This window comes from Annulohypoxylon truncatum (genome assembly GCF_022578515.1).
Source record: "Annulohypoxylon truncatum strain CBS 140777 unplaced genomic scaffold F4807scaffold_11, whole genome shotgun sequence".
Taxonomy (NCBI): Eukaryota; Fungi; Ascomycota; class Sordariomycetes; order Xylariales; family Hypoxylaceae; genus Annulohypoxylon; species Annulohypoxylon truncatum.
Window position 1 is genome coordinate 706433 of NW_025953797.1, and position 20200 is coordinate 726632.

General features: G+C 49.5%; 7 protein-coding genes across 7 annotated transcripts; 2 read left to right on the forward strand and 5 right to left on the reverse strand.

Moving 5' to 3' along the window:
* Positions 1 to 373: 373 nt before the first annotated feature.
* On the reverse strand, positions 374 to 3285 carry F4807DRAFT_421200 (uncharacterized protein). The gene is made up of 2 exons (XM_047997569.1): positions 2897 to 3285; positions 374 to 2821 (listed from the first exon to the last, which is right to left on the reverse strand). Exons 1-2 carry the CDS (start codon positions 3070 to 3072, stop codon positions 736 to 738), a joined length of 2262 nt encoding a protein of 753 aa, XP_047855530.1. The 5' UTR covers positions 3073 to 3285; the 3' UTR covers positions 374 to 735.
* Positions 3276 to 5228, reverse strand: F4807DRAFT_47064 (uncharacterized protein). The gene is made up of 4 exons (XM_048002839.1): positions 4686 to 5228; positions 4492 to 4635; positions 4268 to 4426; positions 3276 to 4211 (listed from the first exon to the last, which is right to left on the reverse strand). Exons 1-4 carry the CDS (start codon positions 5002 to 5004, stop codon positions 3541 to 3543), a joined length of 1293 nt encoding a protein of 430 aa, XP_047855531.1. The 5' UTR covers positions 5005 to 5228; the 3' UTR covers positions 3276 to 3540.
* Positions 5229 to 5320: 92 nt separating this feature from the next.
* F4807DRAFT_47423 (major facilitator superfamily domain-containing protein) lies at positions 5321 to 7689 on the forward strand. Its single transcript, XM_048003075.1, has 6 exons — positions 5321 to 5958; positions 6011 to 6341; positions 6424 to 6856; positions 6909 to 6983; positions 7070 to 7423; positions 7474 to 7689. The coding sequence occupies exons 1-6, from the start codon at positions 5637 to 5639 to the stop codon at positions 7495 to 7497; spliced, it is 1539 nt and encodes a 512-aa protein (XP_047855532.1). The 5' UTR covers positions 5321 to 5636; the 3' UTR covers positions 7498 to 7689.
* F4807DRAFT_47234 (uncharacterized protein) lies at positions 7618 to 8835 on the reverse strand. Its single transcript, XM_048003004.1, has 3 exons — positions 8425 to 8835; positions 7887 to 8363; positions 7618 to 7807 (listed from the first exon to the last, which is right to left on the reverse strand). The coding sequence occupies exons 2-3, from the start codon at positions 8172 to 8174 to the stop codon at positions 7766 to 7768; spliced, it is 330 nt and encodes a 109-aa protein (XP_047855533.1). The 5' UTR covers positions 8175 to 8363; positions 8425 to 8835; the 3' UTR covers positions 7618 to 7765.
* Positions 8836 to 9399: 564 nt separating this feature from the next.
* On the reverse strand, positions 9400 to 12417 carry F4807DRAFT_451166 (fungal-specific transcription factor domain-containing protein; the record flags this gene model as incomplete). The annotated part of the gene is made up of 4 exons (XM_048000211.1): positions 9400 to 10711; positions 10768 to 11506; positions 11576 to 12113; positions 12247 to 12417. The coding sequence occupies 4 exons, from the start codon at positions 12415 to 12417 to the stop codon at positions 9400 to 9402; spliced, it is 2760 nt and encodes a 919-aa protein (XP_047855534.1).
* Positions 12418 to 14790: 2373 nt separating this feature from the next.
* Positions 14791 to 17725, forward strand: F4807DRAFT_47010 (fungal-specific transcription factor domain-containing protein). Its single transcript, XM_048002781.1, has 6 exons — positions 14791 to 15355; positions 15418 to 15437; positions 15495 to 15595; positions 15656 to 15883; positions 15935 to 16540; positions 16598 to 17725. The coding sequence occupies exons 1-6, from the start codon at positions 15286 to 15288 to the stop codon at positions 17493 to 17495; spliced, it is 1923 nt and encodes a 640-aa protein (XP_047855535.1). The 5' UTR covers positions 14791 to 15285; the 3' UTR covers positions 17496 to 17725.
* On the reverse strand, positions 17725 to 19630 carry F4807DRAFT_47299 (uncharacterized protein). Its single transcript, XM_048003061.1, has 2 exons — positions 19616 to 19630; positions 17725 to 19528 (listed from the first exon to the last, which is right to left on the reverse strand). Exon 2 carries the CDS (start codon positions 19227 to 19229, stop codon positions 17955 to 17957), a length of 1275 nt encoding a protein of 424 aa, XP_047855536.1. The 5' UTR covers positions 19230 to 19528; positions 19616 to 19630; the 3' UTR covers positions 17725 to 17954.
* Between the last annotated feature and the right edge of the window lie 570 nt (positions 19631 to 20200).

Sequence of the window (20200 nt, forward strand, 5' to 3'; positions counted from 1 at the left end):
GACCATACTAAGCGCACATACCAACTACCAACTGTCTATGTAGCAATCGGGGCGTGGACTATATGCTCCGGCCTAACAGTATTTGCATAAAACCAGTCATTTTATGAGGCCATACCGGCATCTACCGACAGCGCTATAGTCCAGTAGCACCTACTATTCAACATCCGATGCTACCAAATCTCGAATCTAAGACGTCTACGATCGACATTCCATTTTGCAAACCCGATCCTCAAATAGCAACCATGCTCTACACGATGCGAGAACCGGAGAGAGTGAAAAGGACAACGCCTAAACGAATAGGACCTACCAAAATTTCACAACGCACGAAAACCTCAATGACATCACATGTTAAAGCATCGGATTACACCGCCGACATGGTATCTCACTAGTATCTATAGGTCCGTCGGCTAATGATCCATTACTTACTACAACAGAGCAATTGTCGGTTTGCAGCATAATTCCTTCCTCGACCCCTGTAACACGCGAAGTCGAGCAGAAAATGCCTTAGGTATACTCCTCGATACCACAAAGCATCCAGTAGTACCTAGCGGCCTGGCAAAATCCACGCCCTGCTTTTGATTAAGGTATAAACTACAAAGTATATCTTTGCTAATACGCTAGCGGCTAAAGATACTCAAACCACTTTTTTATTTTTCTATCTTCTCTTTCGGCATCCAACGGCCGTTTGCTGCAAGTCGCTATTATAGGTAGGCAGCCCTTCTCCACCAGTCCGGTTCAAGCCGGTTCCGTAGCCGATTCCGCAGCTTCCGTCTCTGTAACCTCGGGCTCCTTCCCATGCTCCGGCTCAGCGGCTTTCTTCTGCGTTCGCGACTTCTTCTTGCGTTTGCTAGTTCCCGCCCCAGGACCCGTCGGCGCCTCGCGGATCCATCTGGCGACGGCCTCTGCGCGCTCCGTCAAGATAGGGTACTCCCTACCATCGTCCACGGCCCAGCGCTTAGGCCCCGCGTTGGGACTCGGGACACCGCCGTTCAGCGTACTGGCGTGGTCTGCCTCCGCCCTACGTTGGCGGGCAAGAATAGCCGCCTTAAAGCTGGCCTCGTCGTTGACGCGCTCGTCCTCCAGGGCTTCTATTATAGCCTGTTGGCGCATCCGCTCCTTCCTTTGCTCCTCCGTCTCAGGAGCGGGGCTTGCGCCGCCGGTAATGGACAGAGCATTAACCGCAGCCGCGGCGGACATACCCAGTGCCGCCGACATGGGAGTGGGAAGCGGAGCGGGAGCACAGAGCGCCTCCCAGCTCGAGGCTAGTTCAATCCAATTCTCTGCTCTTCGAAGGACCTCTATCCAATCCGCTCGCGCAGGGGACCGGCTCGCTTGAAATACCGGGTACCCATCTGCCAAACGAGCAAGGCGAGCAACCATATGCGCGTGTCGTTGTAACTCTTTTGCCGAAGTTTGCATGAGGGTGTGACACAGCAAGAGCGAATGTAACGCGTCGGTAAGCAGTGGGTGGTAAGTGACAACTTCGCTAGTTACCTGGATCGACTCTGCAGTAGCAGAACCTGGAGATATGATGTCTGTCGAGGGGTAGGGCGGTAAGTCTGCCGGAGGCGTCGCCGAGAAGAGCGATGCTAGCTCGTACACCTTGTGGCCAGGCGAAGCGCCCGTAGGACTTCCCGGATCCTGAGACGCGTGTCGAGATTGACCATAGTACTTCTTGCTACGATGAGTTGCTTGGTTGACCTGACGACTAAAATCATCCGACACTTCGATAGGTAAGTTGGGCGAGTAGTGAAAGTGCTTAAAATATTCCATGTAATCCCTTAATGCGCGCTTCGCGTAAAAGCGCACTGTCTTACGCATATCAAGCTGTCTCTTGGTAGGACCTTTTTCTTCCAAGTCGCCCTCAGCCTCCCGTAGCTCTGCATTCCCGTTCCCATTAGCTGTGCCATTACTGGGCCCATTGGTGCCATTTGTGCCGTTTCGCACGTTCCCATTCTGCTCAACCGGTGAATGAGGGAGAGCATGTGGCACATGATCACATGCTAAAGTGAGGTAGCAACCTGCGCGTTGAAACAGGAGTTGTACTTCTGTACTACTCGGTTGGTTTGCCTCGTCGACCGGGGGTTGGTCTCGTCGCCGTCGGGTCTTCTGTTCTAATTGCATCGTTTCATCTACTGCGGGCTTGTTATGCCGTGGCTGCTGAAGGCGATACACACTAAGCGCAGACGTGAGATCCTGAACGGCACCTTCAAAATCCTCCTTGAACATGCGGACAATCGCGCGGGTCCTCAGGGGCTCGCACTCGGAAGGCCGCTGGCCAATTATCAGATTCAATGCGCGGAAGTCGGTGCATTCTGCGAGCTGCCTAGATGGTATCTTTTCGTGGAAGAAATGGACGTAGTTGGCATCGGGATCGTTGGGTGACCTTTGTAATACAAGCCCGGCAACGTTCTCTAAGGTTGAAGTAGATTGCATCGTGGCGACGCTCGAGGCTATTTCGTCGAGGTGGTAGGCGCGCGACAACTTCTGGGTGGCTTGCTCCCGCATTCGATATTTCCTTTCTGGACTCAGTTTTGCGCCGGCATTGTTCCCAAACCCAAGACCTAACGCTTGCATATGATGCGCAGCTCCTCCTGCTAGCGAATTGGACAAGGCCGAAGAGGCGACGCCATTGGCCGCTCGTACGGCCAAATCGGTAGCACCATCCACAAGCTGTCTTATCTTCACCAGATCGTAGAATACTGCCGGATCGACGGGGCGCGGTAAGGGCATGTAGTAATTGGCATTGGCGAGCGTGACGAGGACTTCGAGAGGTAGTTGTAGCCATGGGCCATGGAAGGAAGAGATATAACGCCAATGCCTGTTGCAATCAATAAGCTATAAGTTCTACGTAGACACGACGGGAATGGAAGAGGACTGGGAATTGGAATCTCACTTATTTCGGCAAATGACGAGCGCGGACGAAGGTTGGGGCGCGGGGGAGGATGGCTTCTTCTTATTCGTTGTTGAGGGTGCTGTCGAGGATGTCGAGGTTATCGAGGGCTCTGCGGCAGTCTGTGGCTCCAAGCTAGGAGATTCGCCCGCTGCGGGCTTCTTGTTCTTTTTTCCCATCGCGCATTGGTGGTAAGGATAGTCGTAAAAGGTACGGTCGTAGTAAAATGAGTATGATTAATTCCCTAATGATGTAAAAGCCGAAAAGAACTGGACGCAGGGCGAACCACAACGATAATATCCCGTCAAGAGTCGCGAAATATCGGCAAGAGTCGTTAATTTGCTTAGAAATTATGTATAGATGTGCTATGGCTAATGAAGTTGTATAGAAAACCTTCAATTGCGTCGGTGATTCTTATCGCGGCGCGCTAGGTGTAACTCCCCTCTATCAGCACGTGATAACCTTCTTGTTCCTCTCTATCGTGGGAATGCACTTTACAAATATTATTTATATACTATGTATCTGAGTCAAGTGCCACCCTTAGGGGTACTGTGTTGCACAGTTAAGTCTGGGCAGGCACTGGGTGCGCAAATAGAGAAGGAAAGAAGAAACATTATTCTCCAATTCGATATTCAATCACATCCCTGTCATTGACATTCTCCTTTAATCTCTCTTCGCCATGCCTTCTTCACTTCTCCCAGGAGTCCGTCCTCCGTCAGAACATCCAGGGCTGTGCCCGCAAGAGCTTTTCCTACTCGCAGACATCTCTCAAATGCAACCCTCGTTCCGGCCGCCTTCGCGAACTCAGGATTATGAGGTCCATTGCCCCCTGGTCCCGGTGGGATAGCAAAGCCTGCGCTTAAGCTGGGCATGGCATAACTTATATCACCTTGGTCTGTGCTGGCCATTGTTCGGCCTTCAAGCTCATCCTGGTCATCGTTTCCGGGGATTGGTCGCGGAGGTGACAGCGCATTGAAGTATTTGCGATAAGAACCGCCCAGCACTCGGTTAGGGACGTGGTCAGCGTAAGACTGCACCGGAGTCATCTTAAGTGTTGCACCTGTGGCTGTTGCTCCAGCTTCAAAGCAGGCGTCGACCTTCTTCTTCAACTCCTTAACCCTACCTTGGGTATTGGCGCGCGTCACAAAATTGCCAGCCGTATAAGCGTGGATCACATTCGGTCGAACCCCGCCATCTGTGATATTCCCTTGGATGACATCACCCGGCATCGTTTGCTGGCGGAGCACGGACAGTGAATTATAAGCCGTGATCAACGCATCAAGTGCGTTAATACCTAGCCAAGGGCTTGCCGCGGCATCTATCACGCTTGAGATTAGTATTCTTCTCGGTATGATGAGGCCAAGGGTTACTTACGGGCCTCACGTCCAAAGTATTCAACTTTGAATGCGGTATATGCAGATGTCCGCATCAAAGCGGTATCCGCCGTGATGCCAGGATGAGATATCAAGTTGATATCGACATTGTGATCCCGGTAGGCACCAGCTTCCAAGAGTTTGATTTTACCGCCTCCGCCTGTTGCAAATCGAATTGTAAGTCTCGCGAAGATCAATTGCAAGCGTTGAACAATGATTTCCTACCTTCCTCAGCGGGAGTCCCAAACATGACAACTTTTCCACCTAATCCATATTGTTCCATTATCTTAGCCGTCGCCAACCCACCAGCTACAGATGCGGTAGCAATGAGATTGTGACCGCACGCATGTCCAATCCCGTCCAATGCATCTACATGATCTTATTAGATTTGATTACCCAGGGATTCAGACATGACATACCCATTTCCACGTTGAATGATACCACAGGACCTTTCTTTTTACTGTCGAAAACGGCAACCCACGCGGTAGCCAGACCATAGGCAGATGGAGTCACTTTCCAACCTGGTCTGCTAGCCATGAACTTTGTCAGAGTCTCATGAGCGACAAATTCCTCGTAGCCAAGCTCGGGGTTGTCGTGGATTTTCTTGTTGACAGGCCATAAGTCATCTGCTATGTTGTCGATGAAGTCACTGATCTCCCCAAGATAACCGAGCTTGGATTGTGCGAAGTCGGCGTCCTCGTGGTTAACAAGGACGAAGTCGTCAATTTGCCCTTCCATGGCGCTAGGACAATACTCGGATGAGTATCCAGTTATTGTTCGCGATAGCGCGTCAGGTAAGAAGCTTGAGGAAGGAAGATATTATTGGAAACGAGATTGCGCGAGCCTTGAGGACTTTAAAGACTTCCAGGTTGAAGTTCCAATTAGCCTGTCTGCCAACTTACCGCAATGTAACTATCAACTCCAGCTGTCTAAAGTCTACCCCACACGTTTAGTCTATCCTACTTATCTAGCAGCATGGGTACGACAAATCTATTATCTAGGTAATATCTCGACTTCCCCTTTGGGAAATAGTTACAACAAGCTCCATGTGCCTGACTGACGAGTTGCGGCTTCGAAGCAATTGCTTACAGGAGACAATGAGTCTGTCCTATGACTGACTACCTTAAAAGAGATGTCACATCTATCTACCCAGTCACTTCCGATCGAGGGGTCCGTCATTGAACGTATCTCAAACTCGAGAGGCCAAACACTCCTGTTTCTATATAAACATGGCTCGCTCCCATTCACAAATCTATCGGCATCTTCTTTGCACGACATTGGAGCCGTCTTATTATAAACAATTCCCGATACTAGCCAAAGACAGCACTGAGTTTTACTAAAACACATTACCTAATTGGAGAACGACAAGGATGACTTCAAATAAACCATATGACCAGTCAATCGTCGCCACCTTGTCGAGTATACCTGATGCCGAAGCGACAGCTCATTATATCAAGGATGAAACTGGGTCGCTAGTCGAGAGAGCACTGGCAAGTGGTCCTATGGATAACCAGATCTCTCGGAAAATCCGTACAAAAATTGACCGACGGGTCTTGCCTCTTCTATGTATAACCTATGCTTTTCAATTCATGGTCAAGACGTCAATGGACTATTGCTCTGTCTACGGGATTTTCCCCGATTACAAACCCCATGGCCAAGATTATTCATGGATCATTTCCATCTTCTATTTCGGTGTGTGTCTATTGAGCGTATGAACTACTGATGAAGCTGCTAATATACACAGGTTATCTCGCTGCCGAGTATCCCAGTCTCGCTATTATGCAGAAGTTTCGACTAGCTAAATTCTTGGGAGTCAATATGATTCTATGGGGTGCAATCCTCATGACAACCGCAGCGTGCTCTTCTTTCGCATGCTTTGCCACCGTGCGATTCTCTTTAGGTGTGGTCGAAGCGACAATATCACCTGGATTCGTAGCTATCACGGGAATCTGGTGGACTAGACAGGAGCAAGCTAGTCGTTCATCCCTCTGGATCTCGTTTTTAGGAGTTGGCAGCTTCATCGGAACGCTGCTAGTTTATGGTCTTGCTCAAGAGCATGCACAACTAGGTGGTTGGTACGATAATCCGCCCATATATACAGTGCTCCTGAGAGATATTTCTACTCCTATACTAAGTTTACCACTAACAACTATTTAGGAAGCGCACCTTCTTAAAGTTAGGAGGCCTTAATCTCATTTGGGGAGTGCTATTTTCACTTGCTATGCCAGACAGCCCGGTAACCGTCACATGGCTTAACGAGAACGAGAAAATTGCCTCTATTCAACGAGTGATGGGCAATAAAACCGGCACGAGATCTCGTCGCTTTGTTAAATCCCAGGTCGTCGAGGCGGTTACCGATCCTAAGATTATCATCTTGGGCTTAATCTCCTTCGTCAACGCCATCGCATCCGGCGGACTCGTGTTCGGTTCATCGATTATTCAAGGTTTCGGTTTCGATCCACTCGAAACTGCTTTGTTAAACCTGCCCCTATCCGTAATCCAGGTTGGGACACAAATTGGATCGGGATTTCTGTTTGCTCGCATTCGCAACTCTCGCTTACATATTGCATCTCTAGCAATGATTCTTCCAGTATGTATACCCATGTATCGAGAAGAAATAAGCAAATTAACATATGCTTAAGATCGTAGGTACGATGTTGATCAACCAGCTCCAGCCTGCTAATAAATGGGGACGACTTGTCGGGGTTTGGCTATTGGTGAGTTATAGGCTCGAAGATTCACTCAGCATCGCCTTTGAAACTCATGATCAAGCCAAAGCTTAACTAGAGACTAATTTATACAGGGCTCCTATCCCGTGGGCTTCATGACAATCCTCGGCCTGCTCTCAACCAACATCGCGGGTACCACCAAGAGGTCCGTCGCTTCGGGCTGGGTATTTGTCTGTTACTGCGCCGGCCATATCTTCGGGCCGCAATTCTTTAAGAGCACCGAGGCACCAGCATACCGCAACGGTATTAAGGCTATATTCTATTGTTTCGTGATGAATATACTCCTGAACCAGGTATTGCGTATTATTTATGACCTTGAAAACAAGAGGCGAGACCGGTCCTTGGAGGGAAAATCAGAAGATGAAGTCTTAGCGACGAAGAGATCCAGTGAACTACAGGGTTTTAAGGATGTCACCGATAAGGACAATGTGAGTTATCGCTGAATTGATCAGAATATAATGTATCTAACACTATACAGGTCATGTTCCGTTATGCTTTGTAATCGATGCTTAGATGCGTTTGGCATGTATGGGGCTATTGCCGGCTCTGTAGAGACTACCTAAGGCCAGACCTGGGAAGTGTCATGTTTCTTATTAAACGAATATAAAATCGTATCTAAATACCTATCTCCGTTGTGATATCGCTCTGCTGCGTCTCTAAGTTGCTCCTTAGATTCGCATTGCGTGCGTCTGTGGCATTCAGCATCGGTCCACTCTTCTCTGCACGATCTTGGCCAACAAATGATGTGTCAATTCCCTTAAGAGGCACCTTTACCGTTTCGGGTCCTCATTGACAAGGAATATGGGGAAGAACTATTAGAATACGGCATTAGCCAGGTTTAACATCCGAGGAAACATGCCTATCTAATGGCTTGTGCTCGAACATTCATACTGAATACTTCCGACGTCCAGATCCAGGTCGCCGCACTCCAAGACCGCTTATAGGAGATACGGCGATAAACAGGAAGGTTACGATACCAGTACCGACGGGTTTTGTCTTCGTCGTAGCCTTAGCTCCGGTGACATTGGGCGTCGCTATGCCAATTACTGGAATAATCAGCATGCATGTCCCTACTCCGACAGCGCCGATAATGAACAACCGTCGTCGACCGAATCTATCGGCATTACACACGGCGAGCGTGAACAAAATTCCGCGCGTCGCGTTCAAAGCGTTAATCATATTGTTAATCGGGGAAGACGACCAACTCGTTTTATAAATCGCGCTATAGTACGAGTTCAGCGCGCCATGGCTCGAGAGCTGCTGACCGACATTATGAGTTGATCAAGGCTTCGTTCTCGAACTCGAATCAATTATCCGAAGCCTGCGCCAAGTTGAAGCTAGAAGCATCATAGCCGTATAGAACCATACCTACATATTGTCCATTTCAGTAGCATATTTTTCAATTGTGATTGGTCTTCAGGGTGTTTACAGGTTATAGAGCCTCTAAGAAGCAAGCATTCCAGCAATATTCCAGGATATTTCTATATCCTCAACCTCTTTCCACCCCAGCCGGGTGAAGTTGACTTCCCAATTGCGATAAAGGGTATCGGTCAAGAGGATGGAGAAGATCGATCCATAACAATAAGACGTTCTTACTGATATAAATACTTTCTTTCTCCGTCGATATATTATAGTTACATTACTTAAAAGCCCGCTTACTTAGACCAGGATCAAACATCCCATCCGCACGCGGGAACCCCTCGTTGTATTACCCCTTCGACGTTAGCGAAATGCCAAAGCGACAGCAATTCGCTCAGCTCAGCTCAGTGGGGAAAAGTCTCGCCCAAATGGCTGGGACGCACGTCGTATCCATCAACTGCAGATCTACCTAACATAAATGCTTTAATGCTTGTTTTCCTGTACGTAGGGAGGAGCCGTCCCAGCCGGGGCGTTGGGGTCAGACGGGCCGCCGCCGAGGATAGATCCATAGCCCGCAATAGGTAAGCTTCAGCGGAGACACTCCCTAATACAGGGCGAAATTCCACCACTCATAATTCCCCGCCTGCGATCTTCACATCTAGTTGGCGGGTACTATGGTGGGCATCGTTCGGTCCCTGCAGGACGTCCACTAATAAAGAGCTTGGCTGAAGTGTTAATGATTAAGCGTTGTCCAGCTTCATGGCGCGCTGATTTGTGCCCTGTTTGCTAAATAATCCACCGTCAACTTCTATGAGTCCTGTAGAAAAACTTGAGACAGTAGATGTATAAACCGAAAAGGTTAGTCATTCATTCAAGCATCCAATCATCCGACCAGCTATGTCTAAACGCCCAAAATTGGTATCTATCAGCGAGAATTCCCGTATATACCTTCCCAACATAGCATAAAAGCTGCAAGACATCCCCTCCCATCTGTATAGAGCGATAGTTAATGCAATAAATATGCCCCCCAAACATAGTCCCTGATTTATGCATGCCCATTCCAATGTAACCCCTGGTCGTTGCCCATGAAATTTTGATAGGCCATATTCATGTTTAGATATGTGTCGATGTCTGTCATACCCTCGCTCTCTAGAACATCCATTAGTTCCATCTGCTGTTCCTGACTTAAGCTTCCTTGCCGCTCCGGGGGAAGACCATTGGAGAATGACATATCACTCATGTTAACGTCAGCCATGCCGTTTACTCCGGACGAGTCGCTCCAGAAGTTACCACCCAATCCGCCGCCAAATGAATACGGCGAGATAAAAGGCGGTGGAGGATTGAACCAGTCTGTGACTGTGGTTACTTGAGGTAGAGGTCGCTGTCCCTGCGACGAATGTTGGGATATAGGAGGGATAGTAAAGGGCTGCGTAAGTGGGCGTTGCTGTTGTGACGGGGGCACTGAGTTGGGTGTCGCTATATCAGAAGGGGTTTGAGCTAGGCTTGCAGTTGAGAGCATCGGCGTAGCAAGGTTCGAGGTTCCCATGGTTGGAGTCGTAGCACTGCCTCCGGTTACCGACTCTGGAGATGTTGGTAGATGCTGTGTGGGAGATAAAAACGGTGGAGACACTGTTGTATCAGTATCCGGAGGACTGCTCTCTTCCATAAGTGCCAAGTCTCCAGCTTGGGTAAAGTCGGGAGGGAAATAGCTGAAACGACGCCCAGTATGATCACTAGTGGCCGGATTGAGGAAGATAGAATTGGATCTGAATGTCGGCTGTGGAGGGAAATTCTCAACCTTATAACCGTTCATCTCCTCTGGACCAGAGCCGAAAACGTAGCCAAATTGTGGATTGAAAACGCCACCAGCAGACATGGTTGTTGCGCTTGAAATTTCGGATGCAGAAGGTGAATTTGTATCGGTTTGAGAGGACGGAGTGTTGAAAGAGCTTGAGCTTGAGAGGTTGGGTGTTTCGTTTGAGTCGTAACTTTGAAGACATGCTTTCGTGAAAGTCGAGTATAACTGAGACGCAGCGGCGGTCCCCGGCCACCTTTCAACGCATTGATCAATAATATCCAGTGAGATATTAACAAGTTCCTGAACCTCTTCACGTGAGTGTGATGCTCGAATTTCAGGATGCGTAACAGCCCATAAAAGTGTGTTGAGTGACATGTAAAGAGTCAGTATGAATATCCAAGTAATATCAACCGCAGCTGCCATCATCTGCTTGCTAGAAATATTGATGACAAAAGCAGCCGAGTCGAAGCATTTCTTAGCCGAGAGGAGGGATGGCTTCGGTACTTGAGGTGAGGGACGATGAAGGGCTATCATCATTGTGTGAAACCGTCCCGAAAACCTATATCATACGATTAGTATTAATCGAGGTATTGGTATCGGACATCAGATACATACCATGGCTTACACCAGGGGGGATTATCAGGAGTTTCCTTAAGCCATCGGTCTATCCTAGCTTCCATATCCGCGAACCATGGATGGCGGTTGTCCTTCGGCTCCGGGTGTTTCCTTTCATACAAAACCCGGCGGATTTCGGCTTGGTGCTGCCGCATTTTACAAAAGTGTATAGAAACCAATTTCCTCTCATCGGGAGGTCCAGGGATGATTCCATTCTCACTGATATTTGCATCACTAACCGTTTCGAAGAATCTGACATCGTTTATGTCATTAGTTTTAGCGAACCCGCTTGGACGACCCATGCTATAGGCCAAGCCAAGTTCCATTGTGGTGACGATCCAACTTAATCGCCGCCGCATATCCAGGGTCAACGGATCGTTGGCGCCTAGCGCAATCGTCTTCTCATCAGCTAACCCAAGTTGCTGGCAGATCCTCGTGGCTAGGCCAACGATGTAGTATACGGCGGTTCGGGTAGGCGTTAACAACGAATACTGTCCTATTAAGACGAGGCATTGTAGAGTTTTGAGATCTTTCGATCGGACAATGTCTTCGAAACGTCTCATAGCGGAAAGATAGTAGCTGTCCGCAAGCCCGGCGTACGTCGAGTCAAGTTTCTGCATACTAGTCGCCATAACTAAGCGCGCGACAAAATTTTGGTACGCATCTGTGCTCCCCGCATAAACATCGTCAAATATCTTCTCTAATGCCTTCTCGTGGAAAGTTGGAGTGAATACTTGAGCTGAGGTTAATAATTAGCCTAGGTATTCTCTTATTGGATAAGAGGGGCTAGCAAGCGAGAATAAATCACCTCGTTGGTAGAAGACCTCCAATAATCTGTCGGCGATGGCTCTGCTTGGAAGATTCTGCGCTGCAACACCGCTAATTATGGGGTAACTCTTCTTCCTTGATACTTGGGGCGGCATGGTGAAGGACTGTGATCGCGTGCCGGGAAAGGTGGTGCCGGGGGCATCGGTTTGTCGCCGGTCCCGTACATCGGGAATTAAATCAGAAATGCGCTTAGTATCTGTGTAGCGCTTTGCTTCCTCCATAAGTATGCGCGTCATAGCAATACCGCTGGAGGGGCCGAGATATCGTGGTGTCTCGTCGGTTTCATTTAAGCGAACGAGGCCCCCCGGTCGAATGAAATCTTCGTGGTTTTTAGGGCAGTCGTCTTCGTCGGTATATTGACCGAGTTCGGCCTCGAGTGCTCGAACTTTTTCTTGAAGTTTAACGACATAATACCGACTTATCCTTTTACCCTTCGTCGTATCGAAATACTCGCAAGTGGACCCCGACCGCTCGCAAGGCAGGCAGCGAGGTAGCGTAGGATCGCAGCGCGTTTTTCTCTAAAAGCAACAAAAAAAACCAACCAAGTCAATCCCCGACAACCTGAGTATTCTCAAAAGAAAGAAGGGCAGAGAGCTTGAGGTATGACGCATGATGCGCCATACGTAAAAGGTCGGTGGGCAGGTTACTCACCTGGCGACATCGGCAACAGGCCGTGAGAGTATGCGCAATGCGGTGCGAGGCTTCGCCATCGCCGTGATCCTCGACCTTCACGGGCTTCTTATTTTGCTGTAAGCCATTCGGCGGCCTCGGAGTATAGGCGCCAAAACCTTGGACTTGACGGAAGACATTAGAGGCATCCATCGGTGGATCTGTTGTGGTTTCTTCGTTTTCCGTAATCCTCTGGTGGTGAGACGTGAACGTTGGCTTTTGCTTTTGCTTCCGCCTTTGCTTTTTGAGCTGGCCCCCAGATACGCCAGATACGGCAGATTCGCGGGGGAGATCAGTTGTCGTTGGTCGCACGCAACTTCGAGCACTCGAGGCTTCGGAAATGAAAGCGGGGTGAGCGAGTAAGGCAAATCGATTGTGACTGCTGATGTTGTTGCTGACCATTGAATTTCACTTTATCATGATCTCGAGCATTGGGAGCTTTGGGAATTTCGGCGCAGAAAGTTTCGTAAATTCGACTGTAGAAAGGAGAATCGTCGCCGCCAAAGTTGTAATATCCATTCTCGGTCTGAGAACACATTCTCTTACGTATGTACCTTCTTCTGTACGAAGGTGACAGGTGGGTAGGTGGTAGGTACGCTCTCGTATAAATTTGTACCTATCTAACGTCGAGTACTATAGTTAGCCTATTAGTCATGCTTATTTCCGTGTACTGTCAGATAAGCATTACTTAGATCGGTACTTGATGACCACTTTAGCTAAGAAACTAAAGAAACTAAAACTTACCTAGGTAGGTACAGCTTGAGTGGGAAGTGACCATTGAACGTGGACCAGACCAGACCTACACCAGGAGCACGGACTTATATGTCGTATCGAAGCAGCGATTGGCCGATGGGGGTAAGAGAACCTTGGAAGTCTTTCCTCTCAAGCATCGAAACATTGAATGGATTAGAGTTAAACTTGGAACTTAGAATACTACCTCAATCGGCTCAATATGTACGTTGTGTATGTTGTATATTGGATGTTATATTAGAAGAAGAGTCTCTTTTGAGTTGTTTCACTCTTAAATCCCCTTTAATGACTTCGCCCCACAGGCTGAGTTACCAACGCAGATTAAACGGCTGCAGATTGCAGACTGCAGTTTCGTTTCGTCTATTCTCTACTTCTATTTATGCGTTTCGTTTTGACAATCATTACTGGAATTTAGGCGGACTTCCGCACGACTTCGCTCGCTATTATTGACCTTGCATACACGCGTGCGGCGGAAGTCCTTCTAGGATTTCTTCCCTAGTTGAATTTTGATATTCCGTTTCTATTTTTTTCTATTCTTGGAATCCTTCTTAACTCATTAGGGTCATTTCCTAATCAAGTCTTTTCTGGAACAGTTGCATCGGTTTGAGGATCCACCTACCTAGTCGCTACTTGCTGATTGTCTGATACACTCGCGCGCAGTAGTCATCTTTTCTCTCTATTCTGCTATTCTCCCTTCAGCTTGACAGGCAACAATACTACAACCCACCCAGTCCACATGTGCATAAAGTGGGAGGTGACCACAGAAACTAAGAGAACATCATCGGGCTCCTCTTTGCAGCAGGCTATACTGAGAATGCCTCGCAAGGCAGCTGAGAGGTTGCCAATAAATTCTCGTTCGGGAATTTATCGGGCGGCACGCGGCTCCGACAGCCAACTATACATGTGAAAAATAGATGAAGGCTGTCCCACCAACTGCATTCGGAAAACCCTGGAAATCTCTGAGCAGCCTTACGAGCACATCTCGTCAAAGTAAGAGGGGGGCGCGTGGGGAGGTTTAGTGAGTTCTGACACCGGCTAGCAGTCCTGAATGAGGCGCAAGGGAAGGTAAAGGAGTAGGAAATGATCTCACGATTCGTCAGTCGAATGCAGACCAAACTAATACAACTTTCATTGAGGGTCATTGAGGAAGCGGGCTAAGTTGACAATCTCCCCCCTGACGCAAGGAGGAGCTGCAGCTAGTACGCATAAGTACCGACGCAAGCTATTTTGGCTTACAAAAGCCTACGAATTACCAGTACGGAAGCATCCATACTCAGCTCCCCGTCATCAACCTGATCCTACTCTAGTACGTCGGAATAGAGGATCTTTCCAAGGTTTATGTTTTACGTTTACGACAGAAATAGCAAGCGATTAGACAAGTGTCTTTTCTTTCTTTTTTTCCTTCTTTTCCTTTCCTTTGATCCCAAAGACTAAAGTCGAAAAGTGAAAGAAACCCCGCGAGTCATGTAGGTTGCAACACAGCAGCAACGAAATCCTACTACGTCGTACCAAGCTACCAAGCTTTTCGAGGGGAGCTGATGATCCATGCAATATCAATGGTCGAAGTGGTCTAGAGACAAGCATTAGGTCAGGTTGTTCGCAAACCGGTCACCACGCAACCCCCACCGTCCCAGCGCCCGCGGCACACATAGGTACATATTACCTGGTACAGCTGGTACCGCAGATTATCGCTACGAAATTCCGCATCCTGTGCCCCATTGATGACCAGACAGTCTAACCCATCCTCGGAAGGCAAGCGCACACTTACGGATCCCGTATACCTCTGGGCAAGATCTGGGCACTGCGCAAGTTGTTCAGTAATTAGGACCCTGTTCCTTTGACCGTATTATCAAAGCCACTAAAATAATGAGCCGCCTTACCTACTCGAATCATCACTCTTGAAACCCGAGCGTTTTGAAAGCGGGAGCAGGAGCGGCAGATCCACGTGAGAATCTTATTCTTACTACCGCTACTATTAAGAGGAATAGTCTATTATCAACGCTTTGCCGTTGTTCCGTTATTCTTTTTCCTCCACGGAAAACGATTCAACCTTACAGCCTCTACGCCACATTTTTACCGAGGGCGCATTCATACAGGTCATAAAGCAAAAACGTAAGAAATCTATGACAGTTGTGGGAAGTATTTCTCCACTTGACCTGGCGCGCTATTATATACTATCGTGTACTTTAAAAGAAGAGCCGAGATCCCGGACATCGCGGACTACAGCCGGGAAGCCGTACGCGCTCAAGCCATCATCTCGAAGCGGGCAATATGCCACGATCAAGCTTTTCGGATAATCCATTGTTGCGTGTGTCACGGCCGGTATCAGCCTGCTCTAGATGTTAGTATTCTCATGTTGAAGCGCATATAATGTAAAGGACGTGATGACTAAGATGTGAATAGGTCGAGCTGCTAAAGTCAAGGTAACCTTATTATACTTAATGTCCTAATCGTCCGAATGCTGATGATGGTGTTGCTAGTGCGATGGAAAATTGCCAGCATGTACAGCCTGCGAGAAGGCCGGTCGCGAGAATGAATGTTCGGCCGCTAACGACCAATTCGCGAGAGGCAAGGAACGAAGGTGAGATGCTTCAACTTCACAATTAACCATCCTGCTCTTCTACTCACACGTATCTCTTAGTTACGTCGCTGCTCTCGAGCTTCGCATAGAGAAGTTAGAGAAGCGGTTAGCGTATGCTCGATCAAGAAAGGCGTCTGTCGCTCAGCATGAGTCTGAGGTGCCACCGGCACAACCTGAACCTGACCGGAAAGACTCACTTGCTACCATTAAAGCAGCCATTTATCGTAAGGCTGCTCGGAAACGAGAAATGTCCGATGTCAATTCATTGATGTCTGATTTTGGCTTTCTGTGAGTAGTTATAATTCCTAAGCTTAGTTACTGCCACTAATGAAAGAGAAGATCCATCAATGCTACCACAAGAGACTTTGAACCTTCAATGGGTAACATGACATTTGCACGTCTCGTACTAGCAGCAGCTTCTAATGATCCTCTTCCGGATATCTTGGACTGGACGTTACCTCCTAGGCAAGATGCCATCACTCTAGTTCAGTATTACATGACCAACATATACTCACTGTTTCCTGCGTTTCCCGAGACGACACTTTACACCATTCTCGAGCAGATGTACTCATTCCAGGATCGCATCATCAAAGATTCCGAATATTGGCTTGTATACATGGTATTAGCTATCGGGTCCACCGCTCAGAGTCGAGTGAAGAACGATGATTACTATCTGAACGGACTAAGTTTTGTCACTCGGGCCTTGCAGCATGCGGACAGGGCTTTGATGCCGGGCTACACGACACAAATCCAGTCCTTAATCCTGCTCACCCAATACTCGATGCTTGATCCGGCTCATTTCGATAGCTGGCACCTGATCGGCTTCACCTCGAGGGCAGTGATCGACTTAGGGTTCCACCAGGATCCTCCGCCCGAGCAACTGTCAGATAAAGTGGTGCTAGACATGAGGCGGAAGACCTTTTACTGCGTTTACTCGTTAGACAGGTATGTACGTGAGATTCCGCTCGCCACGTAAAATATGCTAATTCCTTAAACAATAAGATCCATTAGTATGGTTCATGCACGCGCTTTCTCCTTCACCGACGCCTCCACAAATGTTGCTTGGCCGAGACCCTCATCTTTTAGTCGCCGAGCATCAATCACTGGTAAAATTCTCTCGGGTTCCGAACCTGCATTTTTACTCTTTCAGCTGCGGCGCGCTCAGTCACATTGGTACCAGGCGTTATTTCAAGCAGAGCCAACCCCGCTGCCTGATTCATCATCGTTCATCTGGCAGATGTGCCAAGACATGAGAGAGTGGGCCGAAGCGCTTCCTAGTTCGCTACCAATTGGTATGAGGGAGTTATTCGACCTCGAGCTGCGGTATAGTTACGTCTACTGTATAGCGCCGTCAGCTCGGGCCCCTCATATGACCGACTACGGCCGGTTGCTCATCTTTGAACACGCTATCGCCTACCTCGACCGCATATTCGAGATCTCACATAGCAACACGAAGACTGCATTCTACACGTACCACGATGCCCTGCGCGCGTTCTTCATGGCAAGCCAGTTTGTCGCCGTACTCCGCGACGCGGAAGACCTGCTTCTTGCTGGCGTCACTCCCCCGCAACCGCTCGTCGAGCTCGGCAAGGCGCTGCCGCCTCCTCTGCCATCGCGCCCCGGTGGTCCTGGGGTCGACAACCTAGACCGAAGTTTGGGGTGTCTGGAGAGGACCGCGCGGACGCTCGCGAAGTATGGAGAGAAGTGGGAGACGTGCGTCGCGCTGAGACAGAGCTTCGATATTATATCGAGCGAATTGGTGGACCGCCTACGCGTGAGGAAGCAGATAAAGCAGCGCTCGCCACAGCCGCAGAACGTCTCGGCCCAGATGCCGAGGGAGATGAAATGGGTCGGTGTCGATGTCGAGGCTATGTTAAGAGGGAATTCCAGTCGGTCTTAGGACACGAGGTTGATGAATAGTGACTCGATCCAGTGATATCTAGCTATATAGGTTCCTACCTAGATATGCTCTTGTCTTATTGACAATATCTGTCTTGGCTGTTCTTATGTTGGAGGTTATTTACATCACTTGGATACATGTTTGCATGGGGAGGAGTTGAATCGGGTCACGGTGGCACGGTGTCGGGTTTTTGGACATTACATTTTTATGAGGGATGGAGGATTCCGGGTACCTACTAATGATTTACGGTATATCTTAAAAATTGATTTCTTCCTGCTTAATACACCACGACTCGTGAAGAAGTGAAGAACGTGTTCTTAATCGCTGGATTGTGAGTATGTCGGCCTCTGAGGAAGCCTCCTCGATCTCATTCTCTCGCTTGTATCACGATGAGTGGCAGCACAAGTGTTTTACCGCTCATACTAGGCCCGTACTCCTTTGAACTAACACAACCATTTCTCACAGCTTGAACACAAGTCCCTCCGCAGCCGTCACCTCGTTCCTCGCAAACCGATCCCACCCCTCCTTCACACTCTCTATGCCCTCTCCCCATCGAATCTGAAACCCCTTAATCCCCTCCTCCCTAAACCCGCTCCACGACTTCTCAAACCCCTCGAAGAACTCCTTCTCGCCCACCTGTCCCACCGCTGCGGTCAGCATCCCATCGGCATTGACCTGATCGACCTCCAACCCGTCCGGCTTCGCGGGTTGTTGCGCCGCATCCCCCGCCGTCGTCGGGTCCGAGACCTCTATGCCGACGGCCACGTACCGCGTCCGCGGGTACTTGGCCCCGATCGCCGCGGCCCATTTCCAAGCCACGCCGGCGCGGCCGCCGAAGTCATAGATCACGACCTTCTTATCTTTACTCTCAGCGTTGACATCAGCATTAGTACTATCTAGATCCGCGAGCGTGGTCAGCGGGTCCGCGGCGGTGGTCGACACAACGGTGTCGTAGACCCCGGTGCCGCGCACGAACGGCAGCGAGGCCTCGCTCGCGGCGCCGACGACGCGGCGCGGCTTGCCGGCGCCTTTCTGGCGCTGCCGCAGGAGGTGCGCGAACGCGAGCCCGACCTTGGACCCGGGCGCGAACACGACGACGGTCGCGTTCGACAGGTCCGCCTGCTCGGGCCGCAGGCTGACGGAGCGCGCCGAGTCCGCCGGGTACATGAAGCGGTCCATGAGGTAGGCGGTCAGGTGCATGACCTTGACGAGGGCGTCGTACGCGACGCCGTCATCCTTGGCGGCGATGCGGTCGGCTAGCGCCGCGGCCGAAGGTGCGGGGAAGAAGGTGTACCGGTTGTACACGGGCAGCAGCTGCTGGCGGTACGGCTCGGTGACGAGGAACTGCCCCGGCACGGCGCCCGGCGCGACGCGGAAGTCGAGCGGTAAGGTGCCGATCGGCAGGTACCCCCACACGTAGCTGCCGGTGGGCACGGCGGCGAAGGTGGACTCGAGCACGCGCGCGTACCCCCAGGCGTTGATGCGACCGTACGTTGCGGCGTCGCTGTACGGCGCCGGCGTGTCCGGAGGGATCGGGTGGACGCTCCACCAGTTGAACACGTCGCCCAGCTTGCAGTAGCAGAAGTTGTTCGTGGTTATGCTGATCACCTCGGTCCGGATTCGCAGGGACGATTCCGCCAAGGGCGGGAGCGGCAGGGCGTTAGGGTAAGCTACGAGGGCTTGCTTGAAGTAGTTCTTCTTGTCGAGGATCTGGATCACTGGTACTTCCGACATTTTTTCCTCCCTTTTTCTTTTGGTCCTTTTGGAAAGCGTTTCTGGGCCTGGCTTCGGAGTAGCGATGTTGGTGAGATTTCGTTGGATTTGTTTGTTGGCGAGCGAGTCCGTATTACGGTTGCTCCATTGCTGTTTATATTCAGCTGATCGGGCGAAGGAGTTGGCCCGCCTCGCCGTCAGATTCCCCACAGAATCGCATTCGCTTTGTAAGAACCGGTGTCATCCATTGGTCTTCCACATCGTATACGGGTTCCGGGTTCCGAGGAGAGATGTCTGATGGTGATAATAAGGCAGCAAGGCTAGTATAATCGTAGATGTTATAATGGTGAGTCACATGCTGTTGAGGGCAGTCTAGTACCAATATATACTTATTATTGTTTGCTTACCTGCCCTAGGAGCCTAGTATAGCTTACTTACATGAAGACATCCATGGATAGTCTCAAATAGGTATACTATCCCGTATTCCACAGCGAATCAGATTCCGCGATTCTCAGCTCCAAGAATCTCTACTGGATATCACCACTCAACATAATATACTCGACCGCCAGTTTGCAACTGCCAAGGTCTGTAGTAAAGAGTCAGACTGGAATGAACCAACCAATTCATCATGTAGGACTTGAACCAGTGACTTAGTAGCTGGGCAACATCGCTTGGTAAATTATGCGTGATAACCCATCACATCATCTAATAGATATTGCTACCGCAAAACTCCGCTTCAAAGGCGATCAGAGCGAAGTCCGGATGAATTTAAAGGCTTGTGATGTAGGTATATACAAGAACTAATGCAAGGGCTGAAACGAGTGGCGGTTTTCTTCAGCCGTTTACTGCAATCTCCGCCAGCCTGCTTACGAATCAGGATCAATTTGTTTATGCCAAGTGGACTGATATGCAAGATGGTTGGGTGGGTGTTTGTACATATGTGTTAATCTATTTAGGTGGGTAACAAAAGCAATTCTTAGGTGATAGATGAT